Source organism: Cynoglossus semilaevis, chromosome 5, assembly GCF_000523025.1.
Source record: "Cynoglossus semilaevis isolate Cse_v1.0 chromosome 5, Cse_v1.0, whole genome shotgun sequence".
Lineage (NCBI taxonomy): Eukaryota > Metazoa > Chordata > Actinopteri > Pleuronectiformes > Cynoglossidae > Cynoglossus > Cynoglossus semilaevis.
In genome coordinates this window covers 18301731-18326240 of record NC_024311.1, presented here as the reverse complement: position 1 = coordinate 18326240, position 24510 = coordinate 18301731, and the positions used below count along the sequence as shown (strand labels likewise).

General features: G+C 43.1%; 2 protein-coding genes across 2 annotated transcripts in view; one reads left to right on the top strand and one right to left on the bottom strand.

The window, feature by feature from the left end:
• The window catches only part of LOC103379380 (FERM domain-containing protein 5), a 30326-nt gene extending 12989 nt beyond the window's left edge, over positions 1 to 17337 (top strand). The window contains exons 2-14 of the mRNA XM_025055571.1: positions 4070 to 4174; positions 4854 to 4896; positions 5007 to 5085; positions 5855 to 5952; positions 6228 to 6351; positions 7201 to 7288; positions 7819 to 7907; positions 8231 to 8294; positions 8636 to 8727; positions 8821 to 8895; positions 8979 to 9047; positions 9142 to 9248; positions 13635 to 17337. Coding sequence (XP_024911339.1) covers positions 4070 to 4174; positions 4854 to 4896; positions 5007 to 5085; positions 5855 to 5952; positions 6228 to 6351; positions 7201 to 7288; positions 7819 to 7907; positions 8231 to 8294; positions 8636 to 8727; positions 8821 to 8895; positions 8979 to 9047; positions 9142 to 9248; positions 13635 to 14224 — 1623 coding nt within the window. The 3' untranslated portion in view covers positions 14225 to 17337. The remainder of the gene's footprint in view (positions 1 to 4069; positions 4175 to 4853; positions 4897 to 5006; positions 5086 to 5854; positions 5953 to 6227; positions 6352 to 7200; positions 7289 to 7818; positions 7908 to 8230; positions 8295 to 8635; positions 8728 to 8820; positions 8896 to 8978; positions 9048 to 9141; positions 9249 to 13634) is intronic.
• A 1-nt stretch (position 17338) lies between these two features.
• wdr76 (WD repeat domain 76) lies at positions 17339 to 22341 on the bottom strand. The gene is made up of 14 exons (XM_025055570.1): positions 22208 to 22341; positions 21425 to 21541; positions 20571 to 20975; positions 20334 to 20392; positions 19901 to 20024; positions 19720 to 19821; positions 19597 to 19637; positions 19359 to 19512; positions 19065 to 19223; positions 18505 to 18620; positions 18323 to 18421; positions 18084 to 18236; positions 17940 to 17993; positions 17339 to 17857 (listed from the first exon to the last, which is right to left on the bottom strand). The coding sequence occupies exons 3-14, from the start codon at positions 20667 to 20669 to the stop codon at positions 17602 to 17604; spliced, it is 1416 nt and encodes a 471-aa protein (XP_024911338.1). The 5' UTR covers positions 20670 to 20975; positions 21425 to 21541; positions 22208 to 22341; the 3' UTR covers positions 17339 to 17601.
• Positions 22342 to 24510: the final 2169 nt, after the last annotated feature.

The following is a 24510-nucleotide window of genomic DNA, read 5'->3' as shown; positions in this document are numbered from 1 at the left end:
CTGATTCCTCTGTGGATCTGCTGTTCTCTCAGAGCAGCACAGGCCGAGATCTGATTCAAGGATTCACACCACGGAGCGGGTGAAGCGGTGGCAGCAGCGGTGGCAGCAGCGGTGGCAGCAGCGGTGGCAGCAGCGGCCTGACCGACTCCCACCGCTCCACTTCACGGACAATAAGACGGCGGCCTGCTGGTGGTAAACATGTTTTTAGAAGGAAATCATCTGTGGAGACTTCAGGGTCCAGTTAAAACAGACAGAGACAGAGCACGGCCGCAGCACCACCGCGTTACCGCTCCACCACCGCGTTACCGCACGTCAGTGTGTGTGGGGTTAAAAACCTGCAGCTGTGGATTATGGAACTATGGAAAACACGAGCAACTTAAACCCAAAAAAGTGGTTCTGGGAAGTAAATTTGAAAATATTCTGCAGATTCAAAAATATATTAATATTTTTTTAAATCAAAATTGAATTGCAACAGCAGATTCAAAAATATATTAATTTTTTTTTAAATCAAAATTGCAAATAAAAAAGAGGATTCAAACCTCAGACCGTTGTGTTTACTGAACTGAACAGACGTTAGCTTCGGGTTTATGTTCAGACTGCCGTCGTTCAACTGTTGATTTTCACAAGAAAAAAATAAATAGAATTAAATAAGAAACGTCAAACCTCAAAACAGAAGAGGAAGAAGAGGAAGAAGAGGAAGAAGAAGAGGAAGAAGAGGAAGATTAGCACTGTTGTGTTTTTAGTCAACATTTTCCAGGAGAGCCAATCACGACGGAGAGTGTGTGTTATTAAAGTCCAGACACACAGCGTTAATAATTAACCAGTCGTTTCCACTGTTGTTGAAGTGAAATCAAGGGAGAAGTAATATACAGTAACTCAGTACTACACACATACTGTAGTATCACACACATACTGTAGTACTACACACATACTGTGGTATCACACACATACTGTGACATACTGTAGTACTACACAGGTACTGTAGTATTACACACATACTGTAGTACTACACAGGTACTGTGATACTACACACATAGTGTAGTACTACACACATACTGTAGTACTACACAGGTACTGTGAATTTAGAGCCTGGTTCCATCTCTTTCCAAGGTCATTATTATATCGTATATTGTTATTTGTTATTATCAACGGCCGTGAAACAAGCGTCAACAACAAGGCCTTCTATATTTCCATCGGTACTGTGGTACTGTAGTACTGTGGTACTGTGGTTCTGTGGTGCTGTGGTTCTGTGGTTCTGTGGTGCAGTGGTTCTGTGGTTCTGTGGTGCTGTGGTTCTGTGGTTCTGTGGTTCTGTTTCTGACTTCTGTGATTCATCACCTGCTCCGTGTTTTATCATTGAACCAACAGAAGCTTTGGTTCTGTTGGTTTTTGATACAGTGGCGTCTCAGTGACGTTGATCTGATTAGAGGCTGTGATGTCACTGCTGCACCAACGCTGGAGCTGCAGGTTTAAAGTTCACAAATATCAAACAACGGTTTTTGGTTTTATTGTCCACAGTTTGACCTTTTGTTTGTGATTAAAAAAAAACCAACATTGACCTTGAGTCCACTGAGCTGCAGGTCTGGAAACGTGATGAGTAAAAATAAAAACATTATTCATCTCCTGAACGCAGTCGTGACAGAAAGACTCTGAAAATGCCTTGGCCAAACACATCAGACCAACATGTGTCTGTTAAGGATGAGGATGAAGTCAGACTTTTGGATTTTTGACGGTTTAAAAACCAGATTTTTCCATCAGATTATTTATATTTTCCTCCGTTAACTCGTGAGGTTTCATTATTTTACGTCTTCCTCGTGGGTGTGTAGAGTGTGTAGCTGTAGGAGTTGTAGCCGTATTTCCAGATTGTAATAATTTCGTCCCGTCGTCCTGCTGACAGGATGAAATAAAACACCGCTACACTGTAGTGTCATGTCATCTAACAGCTGACGACGCTGGGAAATGTACTTTTTATTTACGCCGGACTCAAATTCCAGTCGTGATGTGACGTCTGACTGAGCAGCGACGGTGAAGGTGTGGAGACAACGACACGTGAGGCTGAAGACGGTAGAAATCATTCCATTTCTCTAAACACAAACCCAGATTACGACACCAAAGGAGGTTCTAATCCCAGGAGAGCTGCGATCTAATTCTCTGCCCAGCATCGACCAAACCGTGAGAAACTTTTTACACCCTGGAATCCCAGGACCCTGGAACAAACCATAGATCTTTTAGTTATTGTCTAAAAAGCAGTAAAACCAAGCACCAACTGACAACACACAGTATACTGCCCCCTGTGTGCAGCTAACAGTACTAACAGTATATCACAGTGAAGAACTCCACCTGAGATCAATAATGGTTCTGTGCGTCAGTGGAGTCGTCGACCGCCCTTTAATCACCACCGTTATAACAGTGTTATAACAGTTCATCAACAGTTCAGTTACTGCAGCAGTTGGACAGCAGGCGTCCTCTGACGGTAGCTGTTGGACAGCAGCCGTCCTCTGACTGCAGACTGTTTGTTGATTTTTGTTGTTGATTTCAGAGTCGGAGTTGGACAGTGGTGAGACGAGGGTGAGACGAGGGCAGAGCGTGTGTTTGTAGCTCATTACAGAGTCAACTTAATTAACAGGAACATTCCGCTCTCATGTATCTAAATTTCTCCGAGTCGGCGTTTCTGTGCCGTTCGCGTGAACAGCGCGTCTCCTCCAAAAAGCTAAGTCGGTTCTTTTGTTGTGTCCTGTACCAAAAAAATAAAAAACAAAAACCCAGAGCTGCCATCCAAGATTTATAGTACTCATGGGACAGAAATACCCCCGCAGCATGTACAAGTACACACTCTGCAGACGTGTGTATCAGGAAGTGTCGTTGTTGTGGTTGCTGGTCTGACGCCCAGAGACGGAGGGGAGGATTTCTGAGCTGGTGAAGGTGAGTGAGAAGACTCTGAACTACTGCTGCGACAAAACTGCTGCAGCTCAACCACGTCCAGCTCACGTCTCTGTCACTGGTGTGGAACCACAGGTTTAACCTCCTGGGTTAGATCTGACTGGAAGTTTCCAGCATCAGTGACCTCAGTGACCTCAGTGACCTCAGTGACCTCAGTGACCTGCAGTCGTGACATTTGACTGTGGCACAGAGAACAGTGTGAAGGTCAAGAGTCAAGAGTCAGTGATTTAGGGTCTAGACAGTAAGCCTATCATGTTGCAGTGTCCATGTAACGATATTTTGAGGATGTTTAGAGGTGAAAAGCAAACACATCCGTTCTCATCCAGTAGATAATAAATATTTATCACAGTATTGTCTCAACGCTGCTTCCAGAACCTGAAACCATCGTTCCATGCTGACCTTTCACCTGCAGATGAACTCCATTTTGTTGACGGCACCAGAACTAACCAGACGTAACATCTTCATTTCACGTCCGGCGTGTGAACGACCCAGGGAGACAATAACTATTCTACTAAATGTCAGTGTCTTGGTTAAGAATTAGATTTCACCGACTTTGTCGTTAAAAGTCCAATTACTGACCCGTCTGTAATGACTCTGTGGTCGAGTGGACGTCTCTCTCTGAATGTTCCAATTAAACTGGACTGTAAAGGACGACGTTTTACATCATGTTTTCACACTGAGTGAAGCTGCTGCTGCTGCTGCTGCTGCTGCTGCTGCTGCTGCTGCTGATGTTTCAGGACGAGGTTTCTGTTTCCACATAAACAGGTTTTCAGTTTGAATCACGTCTGGTCGACGTGACGTGACGTGTCCTTGGGTTTTACTCATTAAAAGAAGAAACGTTCTCACAGAGAAAACACTAACGGTGATTTATCAACCTGCTTCACTTCACCTTGTCCTTCCAGTCCTCTCTGTGTGTCTTCACTGCTGCAGTAATATCAATATTTGATTGTCCTGAGACTGTACGTCTCCCTGGAGGATCCTGAAATATTAACAGAGCTCTGGGTCGACTGTCCTGACATCTGACACAGGACTCTGTCACAGTGAAGCTTTGACAAATATATTTATATGTGATTGACTCAATGATGGGTGGATAATTGTGTCCAACTGTCCTGGACTTTGTCTTTTCCAGCGAGATGCCAAAGGACAGTACCTGTTTGACCTCATCTGCCATCACCTCAACCTGTTGGAGAGGGATTATTTTGGCATCAGATATGTTGACCCCGACAAACAGAGGGTGAGTCTGGTTTTTTATTATATATTTTTCCTCACCCGTCTCTCACCCTTTTCTCCTTTTGTAAAGATCTACATTTACAGGAGTTCATTGAAAATGTCACTGAACTGAAGAGTGAGAAGTGAAACGTCTTTAGGAAAAACCTAGAAACTTCACCAAAATGTTGAAAGAAAACGTAGTGTTTTAAGAAAAAAAACCAACATCTAAAGGGGCTCCCCCCCCCCCCCCCCCAGACCCCCCCCCCCCCTCTCTCTGCAGGTCAGCAGTTGGAGCACGTTAACGCTCCAGTGTCACAGGCAGCGACAGGTGAAGCGTCAGCTCTAACTGGACTGATGAGGCTTTTACCCTGGAAAATCAATCGTTAAAATAAACAATGTGGAACAAACGTTAGCTCACGGTACAGTCGGACTGGAAATATACACAGAAGTGTTGGGGGGGGAGGGGACGACGACAAATAAAGACAAAGAAATAATGCCCCAGCTCATTACTGAGTGTGTCGTCGTTGTGACGCCGATTAGAGCGAGCTTTAAAAATGTCATTTATTTTCCTGAGAAAAGACAGAAACACATTCATTCTCAGCTGTCGCTGCGCGGTCAGAGTCGGTGGACGCTGAGTGGACAGAAGGGACGGTGTCAAAAGACAAAATGATTCAGATGTCCTTCTGTTTCTGTGTCTTTTCCAGCACTGGTTGGAGTTTTCAAAATCAATTGCCAAACAGTTAAAATGTGAGTATTTGATCCAAACACGAGTTTAAAGTTTATCAACGTGAAGAAAAACTTTAAACCTAAAGGATGAGGTTTAACAGACGGAACTGTGGTTCTCTGCTGTTCTCCAGCCCAGCCGCCCTTCACCATGTGTTTACGGGTGAAGTTCTACCCACCTGACCCTGCTGCCCTGAAGGAGGAGATCACCAGGTAAGACCTGGAGACCACCAGGAGGTCCAGAGCAGGAGGTTAGAGACGGACGAGACGGACGAGACGGACGGAGGAAACTCCAACGTTTGAACCTGTTTACTTCCCTTTTCACAAACCATCAACTCCACACAGCAGTCGTTCAATTATTCAGCAAAGTTATAAATGTTAAAAAAAAAAAATCCTTTTGGACGTGGATTAATTTCACTAAATAACTAAATTAATAACGTGATTCAAACTTCAACGGCTGAACTCTTTTTCTGTTGATTTTTGTGGTGGTTTTAAAGCCGTAGAGTCAGGAGACAGGTCTCTGTCCTGTCTCTGTGAACAGTACGAGGATGATGATTGGAGGAAAGTCAATCGATGACAAATTACAACATAAATATCTTTTTATTACCTTTTAATTTTTAATAAACTAAAAAAAATAAAGGACCAGCGCCTGCAGCCGTGCTCCTACTGGACGACTCTGTTTCATGTTAAACAACAAGACCATAAATTCCTGTTGTTCACATTGTTCCACCTGGTATGGACCTCTGGTTTTCCCCACAGCGGTCCCTAAACCTGGGGTTACTGTATATACGGTCATTTATTTAATAATCCTAGAAAAATAAATCATTCAAATGTTTGACCTGCAAAATCATGAATATTAAATACTTCACAGCAGGAAACAAACGTGTGTCGTGTCAGAACGACAGCAGTGAAGCTTCATGAACCACAGTGTGGAACCACACACACACACACACACTCACTCACAATAAAGTGTCCTTCACAGATATCTGGTCTTCCTTCAAGTTAAGAGAGATCTCTACCACGGCCGCCTCCTGTGTAAGACCTCCGACGCCGCCCTGCTGGCTGCCTACATCTTACAAGGTACCACAGTACAGTGATCTGTACAAGTCTGTACACGTTCTCTTAAATATATGAATATATACTGAGGTTCCTCCCACTGTGGTCACAGCCAATAAAAACCCTGACATTGACGTCCACAGCCGTCCACATCTGTCCTCTGACCGGCCTCTGAACTGGAACACAAACCAGCGCTTGAGACCTGAGGCTAAAATGTCTTGGTCCATGAACGACCTCGTCAGTGAGAACAGAGCACTGGTTCAACCAAAGACTTTTCTTTCTTTTTGTCTTCTTCACAGCTGAGATCGGAGACTACGACCCTGGGAAACATCCGGAAGGTTACTGCTCCAAGTTCCAGTTCTTCCCAAAACATTCAGAGAGGCTGGAGCGGAGGATCGCCGACATCCACAAGACAGAGCTGATGTAAGATCCTGCACAGACATCCACAAGACAGAGCTGATGTAAGATCCTGCACATGAACTCACACGTGTTCACACTGTGGGCCTGGGCAGAGGTCAGAGGTCAGAGGTCATTCTGACCCCTAGCAGGACACCAGTATTTCCAGTACTACATTGATAGTACTACAGTAACACATGCGTGTTTTTGTTGTTCTGGATCAGATCCAAAAGCTGGAAACTATATTTAGAACGGATCTATGGAAGAATCCGGAGAACCATAGGTTTGGAATTCCATACCTGCTGACTAATCACTTTTTCATTTGTAGTCTACAGACTGGATTATTGACATAAACCCCTGGAACAGACCTGACACTCACACACACTCCAGACATTAATGCTGAGAAAGCATCGACTCAGATGAAGTTCATTTAGGAGCACACACACACACGCACACGCGAATCAGTGAGCGCTAAGACATATTCAGTTGAAATGCAGCCCCAAATCACTACAGAGCCTAGCCCACGCTCTACTGAAAGTTTCACAGATTTTTTTTTTTTTTTACTCCTGTCATTGTTCCCTGATCCCAACAGTCACTCCAAGTTTTTTTCTTTGTTCAATGCCCTGCTCATTAGCGCCACCACACACCCAGTGACACAGCATCAGTGGTGAATCATGACACAGAAAACACGGTAAAAGTTAGAGAGTTCTTATCAGCTGCACTGAGGTGAAACGTGGAGCGTCTGCAGCGTTTGGGTTTTTTCATCATGAACCACAAACTTATAAAATAAAATAAACATCAACTTGAGGCGAACGCTGACTTACCGGAGCGCAGAGTTCCAGTCGTTAACAGCGTGTTTTCCTCTTCTTCTGTCAGAGGTCAGAGTCCTGAGACGTCGGAGCTCAACTTCCTGCAGAAGGCTCAGCTGCTGGAGACGTACGGAGTCGACCCTCACCCGTGCAAGGTGGAAAAACAAAAACACACGATGAACGAACCACACACACGCCACACCATCATCATCATCATCATCATCATCATCAAGGCCACTGCGGTTCTTTAGGGCTGAGTTTACCTTCATCACTGGTCTGTACGTTGACTGGTGAAAAAGAAGAAGAAAAAGGAACCTGATGATTTCAGTGGTTGTTCCACCTGCGGCTCCAGCTCTTCGTCTCCTTTCACCTCCACACCTGAGCTAACCACGCTCACCTGGAGCTGCAGAGGAGGAGGAGGAGGAGGAGGAGCTGAAGGAGGGAGAAAGAGGACACGCCCACACATCTTGACCACATGATTTTTACACCAAAATAGTTGTTTTTTTAAGTCAATAGCTTAAAAAACAATTAAAGATTATGATATGATGAAAATAATCATATAAATACCACAAAAATATGACTATACTTTATAAACTGTATTTCCTCAGTTCCCTTCTGTAATAATCAGCTTCTGGAAAGTTCTGTCCACATTAAAACTCAATCCATGTATATGTGTTTCTGCCAGGATGTTTCTGGAAACCCAGCTTTTCTGGCTTTCACTCCTTTTGGCTTCACTGTGCTGCAAGGAAACAGGAGGGTCCATTTACTCACCTGGTGGGTCCAGTTCACATGATGCAGAGTCAAATTCATTTTTATGTATTATTTTTTACAACAAATGTCAAATATGAAGCGGTTCTTGTTTTTCCTGCAGGTTGAAATCTTGTAGAATTCCCAGAAATGCGAGATTGTTGGACTAATCAATCTGCCTCCAGCCAACATTAATATTTCAACATTTTTGTCCCTTTTTCTCCCCCCTCCTCTCCCCTCCTCCCCCGTCTGCTCTCCCTCCCTGTGCCGTCCTTGCTCTCGTTGCTTCTGTCTCTGTCTTCGTCCTCCTCTTCTTCGTCTCTGACTTCTGTCCCGTCTCTTCATCTCAGGGAGGAAGTGACCAAACTCAAGTTTGAAGCAAAGACATTCCATATATATGCAAATCAGCAGGAGGTATGAATAATGAAAACTCAATTATTTAATATGCCACAGACGCTGTCTCTGTCTGTGGTCCGGACCACAGACGGAGACACTGTCCATGTCATGAAGTAGCTGGAAAAATGTTGAGGACCAGAGTTTGTCGTCGGTGTCAAAGAATCAGAAGACCAAAGTGTGAGAGGCTTCAGTCTCTGGTCTGTCCACAGCTGCCGTGTGTCCTGGGCCTTAAACCGTGACGTTCAATCAGGAATATATGATTTGACTTTAACAGATCTCATCCAGTTTTTATGTTTTCACCGTTTTTATTACCTTTTTCGTTCCTGGACGACCAATAAAAACTCATTCAAATGTTGCAGGACAAGAAGATCATACTGACCTACTTTGCACCGACACCTGAGGCCTGTAAACATCTGTGGAAGTGTGGAGTTGAAAATCAGGCTTTCTTCAAGTAGGGGGCGCTCACCTGCACATGTTTACTCTGATCTGGAAAAGAGCTTGATGGATTTTTTTTTTTTTTTAATTTCTCCGTCTTTAACGACAGGTTGGAGAAGTCGAGTCAAGTCCGCACCGTGTCCAGTAGTAACCTCTTCTTCAAGGGCAGTCGCTTCAGATACAGGTGAGCGCGGAGTCGTCTGTTACCATGGTGATGGGTAGACTCCAGACTCAACTTTTCTTCTTTTTTTTTTTGTCCATAATCAGTGGAAAGGTTGCGAAGGAGGTCATGGAACAAAGTGCCAAAATTAAAAGAGATCCTCCTGAAATCCACAGGTGCTGTAAAAATGACCTCCACGACACGTACGTCCACACACACGCTGGTCCACGTACAGCACTAATACAAGAATCTGTGTAAATATTTCATCAGGGCCGGCATGGTGCCGAGTCGGAGCTGTCCGTCAATCACCCACGGACCTCGTCTGACCAGTGTGCCGAGAACCAGACGGAGAGCTGTTCACATTTCCATCATGGAAGGTCAGACACACACACACACACACACACACACACACGTTACTGTGCTGTTATTTAACACAAACATCAGTTTGTTTGAATCAATTATGGTAAAAAAAAGACATTGCTGAAAATCCCAAAAAAATAAAAAAATATTTTAAATTCAATTCCAGATTATCGTGGATCTTTGTTAGAACCGTTCAGTGGTGAAGGTGAATAGACAAAGTTGAAGGAAGTTAAATGTTAAATGTAAATGTTAAATAAATGGTAGAATTTAATTTTTAAATATTAAAAATCGAACAGATGAACACAGACGTGATGGTTGTTTTTATAATTCTTTCAGAACCGCTGACCTCAGACTTCAGCAAACAGTAGTCAAGGCCGTAACTAGACAGAAAACATTCTTCAGTGAAGTAAGAATCATATTAGTTTGACGACATTCGTCATCTGTTCTGGATTCCTCAGCCTGAAAACAGGAAAAAAAAAACTTTTATTAAGGTTAAATTGGCGTCCAAATGTATTTGTTTATTGTCTTCACCTCATTATTTTCAGGGTCAAAAGAGGGAGAGGTCGCTCTGCAGTCGTATTTAGATTAAAGCGACAAAATCCTCTAATGTGGAAAACAGAAGAGACAGAGACATCTTCATCATCATCTTCATCATCATCATCTTCATCATCATCATCATCAGTAGAATAGAATAGACATTTTATCACTTCTGACCTCAACAGAGGATTTAAAAGCATGATCAAAGTCATGTTGTCCGTTCGTACAGGACACACACTCCGTGTCCTCCGTCTCCTGACTGTTGACCTCTGACCTCTCACAGGTCAAACAGCCTGAGTGGAGTCAAAATAAACAAACGAACCAAAGACATTTTCTCTCGCAGCAGAACCCTCTCATCACTGACAGTCGGTCGCTCAGTCCTTATGTCACATCACCGCCGCGGCAACAGGACAAACAAATCATCCTGTTGTGTCCAGTTGCTCTGCCTTTGTTGCTCTTTCCACTGGTATTAATATCTCCAGCTGAAAATAGCTGCTGCTGTCAGCGCACAGGCAGTGTGTGTGTGTGTGTGTGTGTGTGTGTGTCACGGACCACAGCTGAGAAGGTCCATGTCCATGACACCACTGCACCACATTCCTGTGCCTTGTCTTTGTCTTTCACCCTCCGTCCGTCCCCGTGGTCAGTCAGCGACATGAGCAGCAGATAAAGATAAACGAAGTGAGCGTCCGGTCGACGACAGTCACGGTCCGACGTCCGTCTGTGACTCAACTCCAACCATGGTCAAGTGTCTGATTCGGATCAGGACCAAAGTTAACGTTCACCTGCGAATGATCAACCACTGTTATCGAGACGTTCAGCTGCGCGTGCTGTCGCTGGGACCGAGGCTCATGGGAAAATCCCTGGGAGCCCTGCCTGTCGTCCCCGCTCTAACGGAGGGTTCGTCCAACTTAGACTCCAGGACCTGTCCCAGGCTGAGTGTTCCAGCACGGCGTCCAGTCAGCAGCAGGCGGTCAGGCAGTAATGGAGGTAAAAAAGAAAAGAAAAACAACAAAAAACAACAAACAAACTGGATTTTAAATTGAACTGAAGGTGGTGACAGAAGTCAGTGCAGGAGGTTTGTGTTGGTCGAAGTTTCCAGGATCAGACACTGATCCCAGAGGCTTTTGTTCTTGTGTTTCAGGGAACATTAGTGTCAGAGGTCAACAGGAACTGCTGCTCTGGAGCCGGAGCGTCTTCTGTCTTATACACATTATATTTTAGCAACAAAGAGTTTTCCTGAGAACCAGTGAGACTCGTTCATCGGAACTTTTTAAACCTGTGGTGCATTCAAGTACACTTTTCACCAAAAAAAACTCTCATGTTAACATTAGCTCATGAAGATGTTCATGTGCAGTACCGCCGCAGGCCAGCAGGGGTTAAAAGACTGACAATACAACTCACTGGTTTGTTACAGTATTTTTTAAATATTACTTAAAGTAAATTTCAAATAGGAGTTTCTTACTTTTACTTCTAAGACTTAATGATTTTATTATTTCTGGGTCAGATAATATCGTCCGACTAATAGTATTGGCCCAATATTAGTATAATATGTAATATCTGTGAGAATCGTTTTTTCCTCCGATAATGAAAATACGATAACGCAATGCCTGAGTTTCGCCAAATGATGTGTGACTGTGAAAGTCACTAGATGGCAGCACTGCAGCTCCTTTAGTTAATCTCATACTCATACACTGATTTGTACAGATAAATAAATAAATAAATATACCAGGGTTATATCGGTATCGGTTGATATCGGAAGTGTTTGGACAATATCGGACATCTCTAATTATTTCCTCCTCCATCTTCCACCACCTGAAACGTCTTCCTTCTTCATTCTGTCTCAGGTCTGGAGTCGCTCAGAGACAGCGCTCACTCTACGCCCGTGCGCTCCGTCTCACACGGCGGTTCCTTCATGGGTTCGCGAGGCCACCTGGTGGACGGCAGTGAAGCGAGTGCGTCGGCGGTCATCTCCGAGGAGGCCTACAGCCCCTCGGACAGCGTGCTGCCTACGCCTGTGGCCGAGGCAGGCGGGTCATCATCATCATCATCATCATCATCATCATCATCATCATCATCATCATCATCATCATCATCATCATCATCATCATCATCATCATCATCATCATCATCAGTAGAACAGACATTTTATCACTTCTGACCTCAACAGAGGATTTAAAAGCGTGATCAAAGTCACGGTGTCCATTCGTACAGGACACACACTCCGTGTCCTCCGTCTCCTGACTGTTGACCTCTGACCTCTCACAGGTCAAACAGCCTGAGTGGAGTCAAAATAAACAAACGAACCAAAGACATTTTCTCTCGCAGCAGAACCCTCTCATCACTGACAGTCGGTCGCTCAGTCCTTATGTCACATCACCGCCGCCGCGGCAACAGGACAAACAAATCATCCTGTTGTGTCCAGTTGCTCTGCCTTTGTTGCTCTTTCCACTGGTATTAATATCTCCAGCTGAAAATAGCTGCTGCTGTCAGCGCACAGGCAGTGTGTGTGTGTGTGTGTGTGTGTGTCACGGACCACAGCTGAGAAGGTCCATGTCCATGACACCACTGCACCACATTCCTGTGCCTTGTCTTTGTCTTTCACCCTCCGTCCGTCCCCGTGGTCAGTCAGCGACATGAGCAGCAGATAAAGATAAACGAAGTGAGCGTCCGGTCGACGACAGTCACGGTCCGACGTCCGTCTGTGACTCAACTCCAACCATGGTCAAGTGTCTGATTCGGATCAGGACCAAAGTTAACGTTCACCTGCGAATGATCAACCACTGTTATCGAGACGTTCAGGTGCGCGTGCTGTCGCTGGGACCGAGGCTCATGGGAAAATCCCTGGGAGCCCTGCCTGTCGTCCCCGCTCTAACGGAGGGTTCGTCCAACTTAGACTCCAGGACCTGTCCCAGGCTGAGTGTTCCAGCACGGCGTCCAGTCAGCAGCAGGCGGTCAGGCAGTAATGGAGGTAAAAAAGAAAAGAAAAACAACAAAAAACAACAAACAAACTGGATTTTAAATTGAACTGAAGAAGTTACAAACTGGATTTTAAATTGAACTGAAGGTGGTGACAGAAGTCAGTGCAGGAGGTTTGTGTTGGTCGAAGTTTCCAGGATCAGACACTGATCCCAGAGGCTTTTGTTCTTGTGTTTCAGGGAACATTAGTGTCAGAGGTCAACGGGAACTGCTGCTCTGGAGCCGGAGCGTCTTCTGTCTTATACACATTATATTTTAGCAACAAAGAGTTTTCCTGAGAACCAGTGAGACTCGTTCATCGGAACTTTTTAAACCTGTGGTGCATTCCTGAGAACCAGTGAGACTCGTTCATTGGAACTTTTTAAACCTGTGCTGCTGTTCATGTGATGTTCATGTGCAGTACCGCTGCAGGCCAGCAGGGGTTAAAAGACTGACAATACAACTCACTGGTTTGTTACAGTATTTTTTAAATATTACTTAAAGTAAATTTCAAATAGGAGTTTCTTACTTTTACTTCTAAGACTTAATGATTTTATTATTTCTGGGTCAGATAATATCGTCCGACTAATATTATTGGCCCAATATTAGTATAATATGTAATATCTGTGAGAATCGTTTTTTCCTCCGATAATGAAAATACGATAACGCAATGCCTGAGTTTCGCCAAATGATGTGTGACTGTGAAAGTCACTAGATGGCAGCACTGCAGCTCCTTTAGTTAATCTCATACTCATACACTGATTTGTACAGATAAATAAATAAATAAATATACCAGGGTTATATCGGTATCGGTTGATATCGGAAGTGTTTGGACAATATCGGACATCTCTAATTATTTCCTCCTCCATCTTCCACCACCTGAAACGTCTTCCTTCTTCATTCTGTCTCAGGTCTGGAGTCGCTCAGAGACAGCGCTCACTCTACGCCCGTGCGCTCCGTCTCACACGGCGGTTCCTTCATGGGTTCGCGAGGCCACCTGGTGGACGGCAGTGAAGCGAGTGCGTCGGCGGTCATCTCCGAGGAGGCCTACAGCCCCTCGAACAGCGTGCTGCCTACGCCTGTGGCCGAGCACGGCGTGGATGCGCCCGCGGGTCGCCACCTCAACGGCTCCCCCTGCAGCATCGATGAGGAACAGAATCCAGGAGCACGGACTTTAAAGGAAGGGCAGGCGGCGGACTTCAGGCTGGGCAGGAGAGCGCTGCGGATGGTCAGGAGCCGGCAGTCCCCGCAGAGCAGCGCGGAGGAGCTGAACAAGTTCATACTGAGCGTGTTACGTCTGCTGCTGGTCACCGTCGGACTGCTGTTCGTCCTGCTGCTGCTGCTCATCATGCTGACGGAGTCGGACCTGGACATAGCCTTCCTCAGAGACATCCGCAAGACGCCGGAGTTTCAACAGTTCCACTTTGAATACTTCTGCCCTCTGCGCCGCTGGTTCGCCTGCAAGATACAGTGGATGGGAGGCTTTCTTATCAGCAAGTGAAGCTCGCTGAGAGGAGCGCAGACTCTACAGCGTCGTAGTGGTGTCCACGAACAGAGCTGAGACCAGGACAGCAGGGAAAAGGTCAGAGAGAGAGAGAGAGAGAGAGAGGTGAAGGCAGCGGAGTTCCCACTGAGCTGCTCTTCACAAGGAGTTCATGTCACCAGGCAGGAACAGCCACTTAAAGGCCTTTCCACATCACTGAACGGAAAGATCATCTTTTTTTAACCATCACAGACACGGAGCGGAAACAGACGGACAGGATCCACCTGCTGGCCACCTTTAATAATGCCTTTATTTTGTGTCATTCGTGCCGCGCCATCTAAGACAGTATAGGGTTAGAGAGTCGACTGCTCTGGTCATGTGGTCACGGTTTATGGTCGACCCCCAAACCAAATATATTTATAGATAACACGTTTATTATTAACTGCCAAAAAAAACAACTGAATTCACTCTCTGCTCCTCGAAGGTCAGAGGTCAGAGTAGGGAACGCCTTAGCCACCTATCAGTCTACTGAATGTTTATCAGCTTCATTTTTTTAATCCAGGGTCATGTCACACTGGCGCCCTCACCAGGTGAGGATGGCCTTGACCCTGGACAGTCCCCGGTCCATCACAGGGACACATGAAGAGACAAACGACCACCAACTATCACACACACACACACACACGTCTCTCATCATCAGTGTCCAAACGAGCTCCTGTTTGAATTTGGACTGTGAGAGGAAACCAGTCATGAAGATTCAAAGACAAGCGATTGAACCAGCAACCACTAAGTCAATGTCAATATCAGTAATAACCTATAAATAGAATCAGAACTTTAAAAAGATATTTTAAAGGTCTGATAAACAGTGTTTAGACCGTGATCTAACTTGAATGTAGTTCAAATATATATTTGTGGTTTCACCTGGTGCAGATGTTCACCTGGTGCTGATGTTCACCTGGTGCAGATGTTCACCTGGCGCTGACCAGTAGGCAGATCCAGATCCAGAGGAGATAATCAAAGCACCGGCCAGACTTCTGTTACCTTTTTTTTTTTTTTTTTCAAATTTTCTTTCAAACATTTTTTGCAAACTGCACCTTAACCATCAAAAATGACTAGTTTCTAATGAACTGTATTATTTGGTCAGTGCAGTCATAGTATGAGGTTAAAGGGGTTTTTAAAAATTATATTATAGTAAATTAGGGCCCAGACTTGTCCATGTGACCAGCGGGGACCGTCTGCACAGAGAGATTATATTTAGATCACGTCAGCGGTGTCATCGTTACAGTTCAACTGTCCAAAGACGTAGAAACTTTAATGATCCTGACGAGTTATCAGCTGTACATTTGAGCCAAAAAGTGTTGTTTACAACCAGCTTCAATCATCACAGCTACCAAAGAAACCCTGGCGACAGACGGCGGTTTTTTTCAGACGTCAGTCTGCAGCCTCGACCATTCATTTTGAGCACACAATTTCTGAAAATGTTAGCATTTATTTTAAACGACTTCTAACTAAAGCTAACCAATCAGCCTTCTTGATCCTGAAGTGTTTTTTTCTAACAGGATCAGTAATAAAAATCAGGCATATTTTTTTTATTTTTACCTTCTTTTCATTTCAACTGATCAGAGCAGAATGGTTCGTTCAAAGACGAAGATTAAAAAAAGGTCATTTCTTGAGAGGGCTAAGAATTTAGAACAAAAGGTTAAAATTGTTATTACCTTCAGGATGAATTAGGTCATCAATGACCTCTACTGAATATTCAACCGTGCATCAACACCTTTTAAACCAACACTAATTTATGTTTTTATTTATACGTGGACGGTTGGAAAATGTATTTATTGGTAGATTAATTAAACAATAATAATTGGAATTTTTCACAAATGAAAAATAATTAAAAAATGATGAATTTTGATGATGAATGAATGTCAGTTATTCTTCAATCACTTTTGCAGAAACTCATATGTGGTGTTATTTTCATACAGGCAAAGAGAACATGAATGTTTGTACTGTTAGCCTCGGCTAACTGTAAAGACCGATTGGAGAATGCAAATGTAAACAAAGTTCAATTGGAGCAATAAATCTTTGAATGTAATTAAACACAGATTTTTTTTGTATTAAACATTTGAGTGTAACCTGCCTGTAGATGGCAGTGTGACACACTGTATGTAAACCTGGTTAAAGCTGGCTCTAGTTATAACAAAAAAAATAATGTCATGATTATATGCAGGTGTTGTTCTGTGGTTGGCTCCTCTGGGTCAGTAACACTCAGTATATTTTGTATGGAGCGAGTTCAGAAAAAATGCCATCAATGTTCAGTTTTTTTTATTTGACCTTAAACTAGACGAAGCAGCAGACGTAGCAAAGCCAACCAGCGACTCTGTTCACGTGAAGCCGTTTGTTTGTTTCTCCTGTTTCCACCAACAGCCTTTTCTCCTGGTCACTTGTACAAACTAGTTTTAAGCCTTAGAAGCATTTATTTGTGTAAACTGCTTCCTGTACCACAACCCCCTCCCCGACCCCCCCCCTCCACATGGATATGTCACTGTACGCATGTGTACGCTCTGTATTTATTACCTCCGACAAAGCTGCTCATTTCTGACCACTGACTGAACACTGCAGTTATTATGAATAAATATTATCTATTCTTGACAACCAGCAGCTTCTTCTGCCTTTTGACCTTTGACCTGAGGACTCATCAATGACCTCTGCTCCACACCTCGGACAGCTCACTCAACTGTACTGTAAATACACTACTGCCATCTTGTGGTGCCATAACTACTGAGAGTACAGATACCTTGAAAAGGAGCTTTATGTATTTATTTATTTAATTATTCCACAGGGTACAAAAAAAAGATAAGGTAATAAAGGCGCAGACATGTCAAGTAGAACGTGAAACTAAATACATTCAATAGTCCTAAATATATTCCCAGAAGGAGAGAGAGAGAGAACGTGGATGAAGTTTATAATAAAACGGCCAAAATTCAACCAAACTGTTACAGTTGACACCTTTCTGTTCAAATGAGAGTCTGGTTATGGATCAAAAAATGATTGGTAGAAACTGGCAGGTACAAAGTTAGAGGTCAACATGATAACAACCCCATTCATGAAGCCACAGGGACAAAAGAGGCTCAACCCCATTCATGAAGCCACAGGGACAGAAGAGGCTTCACCACAACAACAACAAACACAACAACAACACAGACTCGGAGACTGAGGTCAGGAGGAAACGTCATCAAACTGAACACGTCTCCAAACTCAGTTAAAGATTGTTGAAACGACGTGTTCTCACTGTAAACCGTTCTGTTTTACACTGATGTGTGAGATGAAACTGAACAGGAACAAACAGACAACACTGAGACATTTCTAGACCTAACGCCGTGTCACGACTTCAGCTCAGCTCAGTCAGAGAAGACGTGCAGACGTCCTGAACTGTTACCTCCCACTAACGCGCTCCTGGTTGGGTGGAACGCTGTGACAGAGAGAACTGTGCTCAGGTTTTCACTGTCCCTGAATGAATGTAAGAGCTCACCGCTCTGGTGGAACACCTGCACACTCCGAGGCCTTGACATGCTTCCCACTACGAAGCAGTCGTCCTGTCTGGGGTCCCAGACTGCCGAGAGTTTGCTGAGCCAACGGCCTGTCTGCATGTTGTGTCTGAAAGTTAGAACGAAGCCATGGTCAGGGATGTTTTTGGTTCAAACACAGACTGGTGTCAGTGGATTAACAGAGGACGAACCTGATTTTTGAAACTAAAGGAGAATTAGTTGTCATTGCAGAGGTGTCAAAAATCCTAGAGGGAAAACGAGGACAAACTGAATTTCAATTTTCTAAAAAATAAATACATTTTCAAAAGTATTTTTTCTGACTGATCTGACATTACCTTATATGGTCATCCATACAGGAAGTAATCAGCCTGTTTCCTGTGTTAGGGGAGAAGTACGCGCTGGATATGCTTAAAGAGTGTCCGTGCAGCTGGGAGACTGGTTTGGGGTGGACTTTTTTCAGACATCTACTGTCATAGATACTAACAACCCTGAGGACCAGCAGGAACAAGACAAATCTTCAAAATCAATATTCATCAAACAGCTTTGTGTTGGAGTGAGACGACGTCATTTCTACCTGGTTTCTGCTACAGCGAAAAACTGCTTCTGCACAGGGTGGACGCTAACGCAACGCAGACCCTTGGTGTCCAGTGAGTGCAGGGACTCATGGGAGTTTCTGTTGAGGAAGACGTGGAGGCGGCGATTAGTTCTACCTCATGAGAGTAATACTAAAGAGCACCAGCAGGTGGTACACATTACCCTGGTGTACGTCTGTCAACCATGGAAACTTCTCCAAACCAGTTTCCTACGACTAACGTGGAGCAGTCGTGTGACATGAAGTCAAATGTTTTCAGACCGTCTTCGACGTCATAAACCTGGAGGAGCAAAAAGAGGAAGATTTTTTTTATCATAATGTTTAATTAGGATTACCACCAGATGTAGTTGCCTTCAATTTTAAACAGAAATAAAAAATATATAACTGATATTTAAAGTGTTTTTCTAAATTAGCATATGAAATGCTAAGGTAATAGCATTATTTACCACCTTGCTGCCTTTTAGTGTTTACACACATAAACAACTACTGTTCCTAATCCAACCCTGGACCACACACTGGCATTTATTACATTATGAGAAAAAGTCAAAAAAGAGAGAGCAGAACATTCATAACTCAACAACGCCCTCCTTTGGTTCATTAAGGGTGTGCAGAATTGCGTAGCCGTAATCCTGCTGATCTAGAACTATGATAAACTGGAAAACCAGAAGAAAAAGCTACATGAACACAGGGAGGAGATGAAAACTCATCATGAACAAAGCCTCACATCATCAAAGACGGCCTTCTCGACGTCCATGCAGCGCATCGACCCGTCGTAGCTGAGACTCAGCAGCTGAGTGGCCTGAGCCCTGGAGAAAGCCACACATCCCACTGGGCGGGTGTGAGGCTCGAAGAGCAGGACGCCGTCGTCACCCCAGGCTCCACCCTGAAGACAGTCACCACAGGAAACAAAGAGTTCAATCAGACCGTGTTTTATCAGATGGTCAAAAGACTGAGGTGAGTTCAATCAGACAGTGTTTTATCAGACGGGGTAAAAAAAAAGGAAAAAAAAGTCACCTACCACGTTCCAGAGACCAAGTTTTCCCCACTTGTCACCTGCAGCCACCAACAAGCTGCTGCTGCAGGGGTGAAAGGCCAAAGAGAAGACGCGATCCTTCACCACCTTGGCCACTCGGTCCTCTGTCAACTTCATCTCTTTTAGACCTGAGCTGTACCTGCAGACACCAGCACGGAGTCACATCTGGTCTCAGTCATGGTTTGGACTAATAAAAAACAAAAAGACTAAGACAGAAACTTACTGTTTCAACTCCAACTTCCCCGTTCGTGTTTCTGCTGATTCCTGATTAAAATAAAATGTCAACTTTGTTGTTACTGTTTAAAAAGTAAAAACATGAAATGACCCTTTAAAAAGTGAGTTCTACCTCAGAGCACAAGTCAAGAAGTTGGGTGGGCAGTTTGCTTCCCTCCTCCATGTTGACTGGTTCCATACACAGGGGACCAGGCGTCTTCTTCTGCCGCGGTGACTTTAACGCAAAGGAAAACGTAAAAATAAACACGCTGATTTTTACGCTGAAATTTAAACGTTTTTGTCAGACATTTTACCTGTTCATAGACAAGCGTGCCCCTGGGTTCAGGGGGGAGTGTCAAAACCTCTGCCTCTTTGAACTGAAGACGGAGGGATTTGCGAGGCGGCATCACTTCCTTAGCAGCAGAGTGAGACTGTGACCTGTTTGGAACAGCAGAGGCAGAGTGAGACTGTGACCTGTTTGGAAGAGCAGAGAAACACTGATGTTGTAGTGGTGAATATACCAATATATCTGCTGATGCCTTTCTCTACATCCTTTTTATTGACTTGAAAAAAATAAATAAATCTAACCAGTCAAATGAAAGCTTTAATTTAATTTTAATGTTTATATGGAGTCATTTTGTTCAGAGATTGATGCGCAAAAAGAGATGATTTCAACTCCCGTCGTATGGGTTTGCAGGAGCATCATTTTAATTATAATGAAGTCAATAAAAACCTGGAGGACTGTACCTGGGGAGGCCTCTCTGTGACGGCTTCGGTCGTGTCAGCTGCTTCAGTTCTTCACTGGCCTTTTGACAAACACACAACAGTTCAGGTCACAACAGGAGCGACAAGTGAAGTCACACAAATACAAACAAATTCATCAAAGTAACCGTTCACTTCATACACGCAGGAAGAGAGAGAAAAAAAAAGACAACTTCAGTCATTGTGGGTTTGAGAAGAGCTACGGACGACAGGGTCACTGACCTGGAGCAGATTTATGGACGACAAGAATTCTCTGTTCTTCTTGATGTTTTCCATTCGCTCCAGTTCGTACTCTGAAAGTCCTTCAGGTCCATTCTGCATGACACAAGCAATAAAAAAAAAAAATACATTTGAGAAAAAAAAAACTTTATATGTGCAGAGTACTTTAGGTAATAAATAAAGCTTAGTTTGTTTAATCTGGATATACTGTAGTCACACATTTTCTCTTATAAATTATGCATCATCTGTTGACTATATATTCAAAAAGCTCATTAATCCTTATAAAAATCATTCTCCCTTTAATACAAACTTAAATTATAAATTATATAAACTCACAGATCCTCTCTCCTCTTCCTCCTGCTGCTGCTGCTCTGAATCCTGTGTCTCTTCATTTTGTGGTTGTATCCTCTGCCAAGAAAACAGCTGAGTCAACAATGAGATAAGACTTCATTTCCCACCACATTCAGTTGTTACAGCAGCAGGACAGACACGTAACAGTAACAGTAACAGCAGGTTAAACACCAATAAAGTGACCGTCAGCAGGACAGACACGTAACAGTAACAGCAACAGTAACGGTAACAGCAGGTTAGACACCAATAAAGTGACCGATTCCAGTGTGGACTAAAGTTGTAGTTCACATAGAAGAGAAGAAACAAAATAAAAAAAAAATAAAACACTTCAAAGTGAAGCTCTCTACAGTCAGAGTCTTGACATGAAGTAAATAATAAGTGAAAAAACTGGTGGTATGTTGGTGGAGTGTAACATTATGATGAACAATAAAGCGTTCATCAGTGTCTGTGAACTCTATATCTAATGTTGGGAGGTGGTTTTCTCACAGAGACAGAGAGTCTCTCACCCGTATCTTCTTGGCTGCTCCAGCTGTGGGAGAATCAGGGGAGTACTGCAGGCGTTTACCCCTCAGGGACCGACGCGGAGATTTCTGGAAAACCTCCAGATTTACAGGAGTTCTGTCCTGCGATGTAAAACACAGCAAAGAGATTAGAGTTTACATCTAATAAACGACGACGTCAAAAAGGCAACAATGATTTATCAATGTCTCATGGGTCAGAACAGTGGTTCTCAAACTGTGGTACGAGCGCTCTCTAGTGGTACGTGAGGAACTTTCATATTTTCACATTTACATTTTCAGTTGAATGAATCTGAAACAGACCATGCTCAATTAACACAACATTAAAACATAATCATCTTTATAAACATCTCTCCTGTGAGGTGGACGCTGATAGGTCAACGTTGGTCATCATACTCAGAGAACTCCATGTTTTCTCAGGTGGTACACAGTATAAAAAGTTTGAGAACCACTGGGTTTGAAAATTAAAGAATTCTCAAAGGAAGTACGATAAAAACGACTGTTACCTACGTACCTGCACACACACACAGAGACTTTTTTTTCCTGCACTTCATTTGAAAGCTAAAGAATATTAACGAAATGACGTGCGTTTCTGGGCAAATAACTTTCTGGAGAAACTTTAAAATCAATTCTAATACAACTGCTTATCGTGAATATACAGTACATTTGGTCGTTTTACATGTTTTTATGTCGCCTCACGTACACTCTCATTAAGCTACAATATCAAAACATGATGCGGTTAAAAACAAAAATAAAGGACAGAAACTTTACCAACACGATGACAGCCTCGGGTTTCAGTTGTTTCGTTGACATGTTTTTACTTTGTGAAGTCAAGAAAACCGACTTCTCCTTCGGAAACAAATATCAACAACTTCTCGGCCGGACGACCGCGAACACTCACAGACGACTTCTCCTTCGGAAATAAATATCAACAACTTCTCGGCCGGACGAGCGCGAACACTTTAAGTAAATGTTGGCGCCGCGCGTTGGATGTTTTGTAACTAGTCCCGCCTTCTTCGTGTCAAGGAAATGAATTCGAGCATTTCATTGGTCCCAATGATTGCGTCACTACCGGGTGTTCTCTGCCGCCAACAACCTAAGAATTGTCGTAAAATGTAAGTGACGTCCTGGCAATAGGAAAGCATTGGAAGACTACCGCAGGAAGTTCATTTAAATACAGGACGACTGCCATCTATTGGAGAGATGTTGAAAAATAAGATTCATCTACGCCAAGAGCCATAGATGTAACAAAGGTTTGGCTTTTTATTTGGCCAAGTTTTGCAACATTTTACCCTTTTTACTACAATATTTGTAATATTTTACCAAGATTTTACCTTTTTTGGTCTCATACACATATTACTTTCTGTAAAAGAGGACACAACTAATTGTTATAAAAATGATCTATATTTATAGCTAAATAAAATAAGAGTCAGGCACTTTAAGAAGTGAGAAGTATCAATTTTTACTATTATTTATTATGCTTTTTTCCCCTATTTTTGAGACTTACGTGGATGAAGACGTTCCAACAACTTCATCGACTTGTCATTGGTCGTGACATTTAAGATGAAACAAATTAGTTTTTTTTTTACTTCAACAACTTCATCGACTTGTCATTGGTCTTGACATTTAAGATGAACCAAATTTTTTTCCAAGATTTTTTTTTTACTCTAATATTAGTTTGGTTTGAGAAAACCAATGTCAATGAGAAAATAAATGCCATGAAGAATTGGGCACTCAGTGTGGACAAAGTAAGACGAACATTTGATCGCCTTCAGAACCTTCTCCCCCTGAGAAAGAATAGATTTATTAACAAGAGGTAATCAGGAAAGAATACACTTTTATACAAAACTGGAAATACTGTATTACTGTAGCTTTTGAAACAGACTGAAATATACTTTTCATACCACTCCGTATTGCTCACTGCAAACATCAAATATTCCTGTTAGAGGGGAAAGTGCAAGGGTGAGGTTTAAATACAGTACACATACTGCTCTAGATATAGATTTGATTTAGTGGTACATGCCTGCCACTTAAAGCATTAGTTTTTCTATACAAAGCCTGTAAAAAATACATATAAATGTTTCAAGATAAGCACAATATTACGACTGTATCGTTCCTGCTAACACGCTGGGATAGACAGGATACAGAATGTGTTACGCTTACAGATTGCCTTCAACATTTGTCTCAAAGTGTCAAACATGAAAAACTTATCACAGAGTTGAACAACCATAAGGATAACACATTTTCAGGGATATGTTTTTTTTTTCTTAACACATTGCACGTTACGAAATGCACCCGACAGCCTGTACATAGTAATGTACACAGCAAACATCTCTGCTTCATTGTGGTAAATATTGTATTTGATGATTAAGGCAAAAAAAAAACCTGACTAAATGTGATTCCTCTTTGTTCTCATTGTCTGAGTGTAAACGCTGGGGGTGAAACGTCCTGAAGTGGTTAGTTATATTTGCTACATACACTGCGTGATGCTATACATCATGTTGCCCACCAGGGGAGTTATGTGACAACATAAAAGCATAAAATCCTACCCTTCTGAGCTGAAAACGTGTCCCAGCTTTGTCAGAACGAGCAGCTGTGTTTCTTAGTTTGTCTTCATCACTTCAAAACATCACCATCGATTAATCGCTACATTAGTATGATTCATATTAAGGCTGCACAATATATATATGTATATATAAAAAAATACCACCCTGTACGACTTCCCACCCACTGCATTCGACAAATCTGACGGAGTCATGAAGAATTCTGGGGGACATGACGCAAAACAAGCGCTAACAACCGTTAGCGGCTAAAAGAGGCATCGAGTCTGTAGGTAACGTTTACCATGAACCACGATGGACACCAGCAGCTTCAGCATGACTAAGCTGCTATAGCTAGCATCAATAGTTTTAGCCAACAGCTAACTAACAAAAACACTTAAAACATAAGATGTTAGCATTAGCAAAAGCAACAATAGTGAGATAAACAGTAACGTAACTTTTCATGTGTCACGTCTTCTGTCAGATCCAAATTTACAGATTAACTCAGGAAGGACAAAACCCACCCCTCTAGTA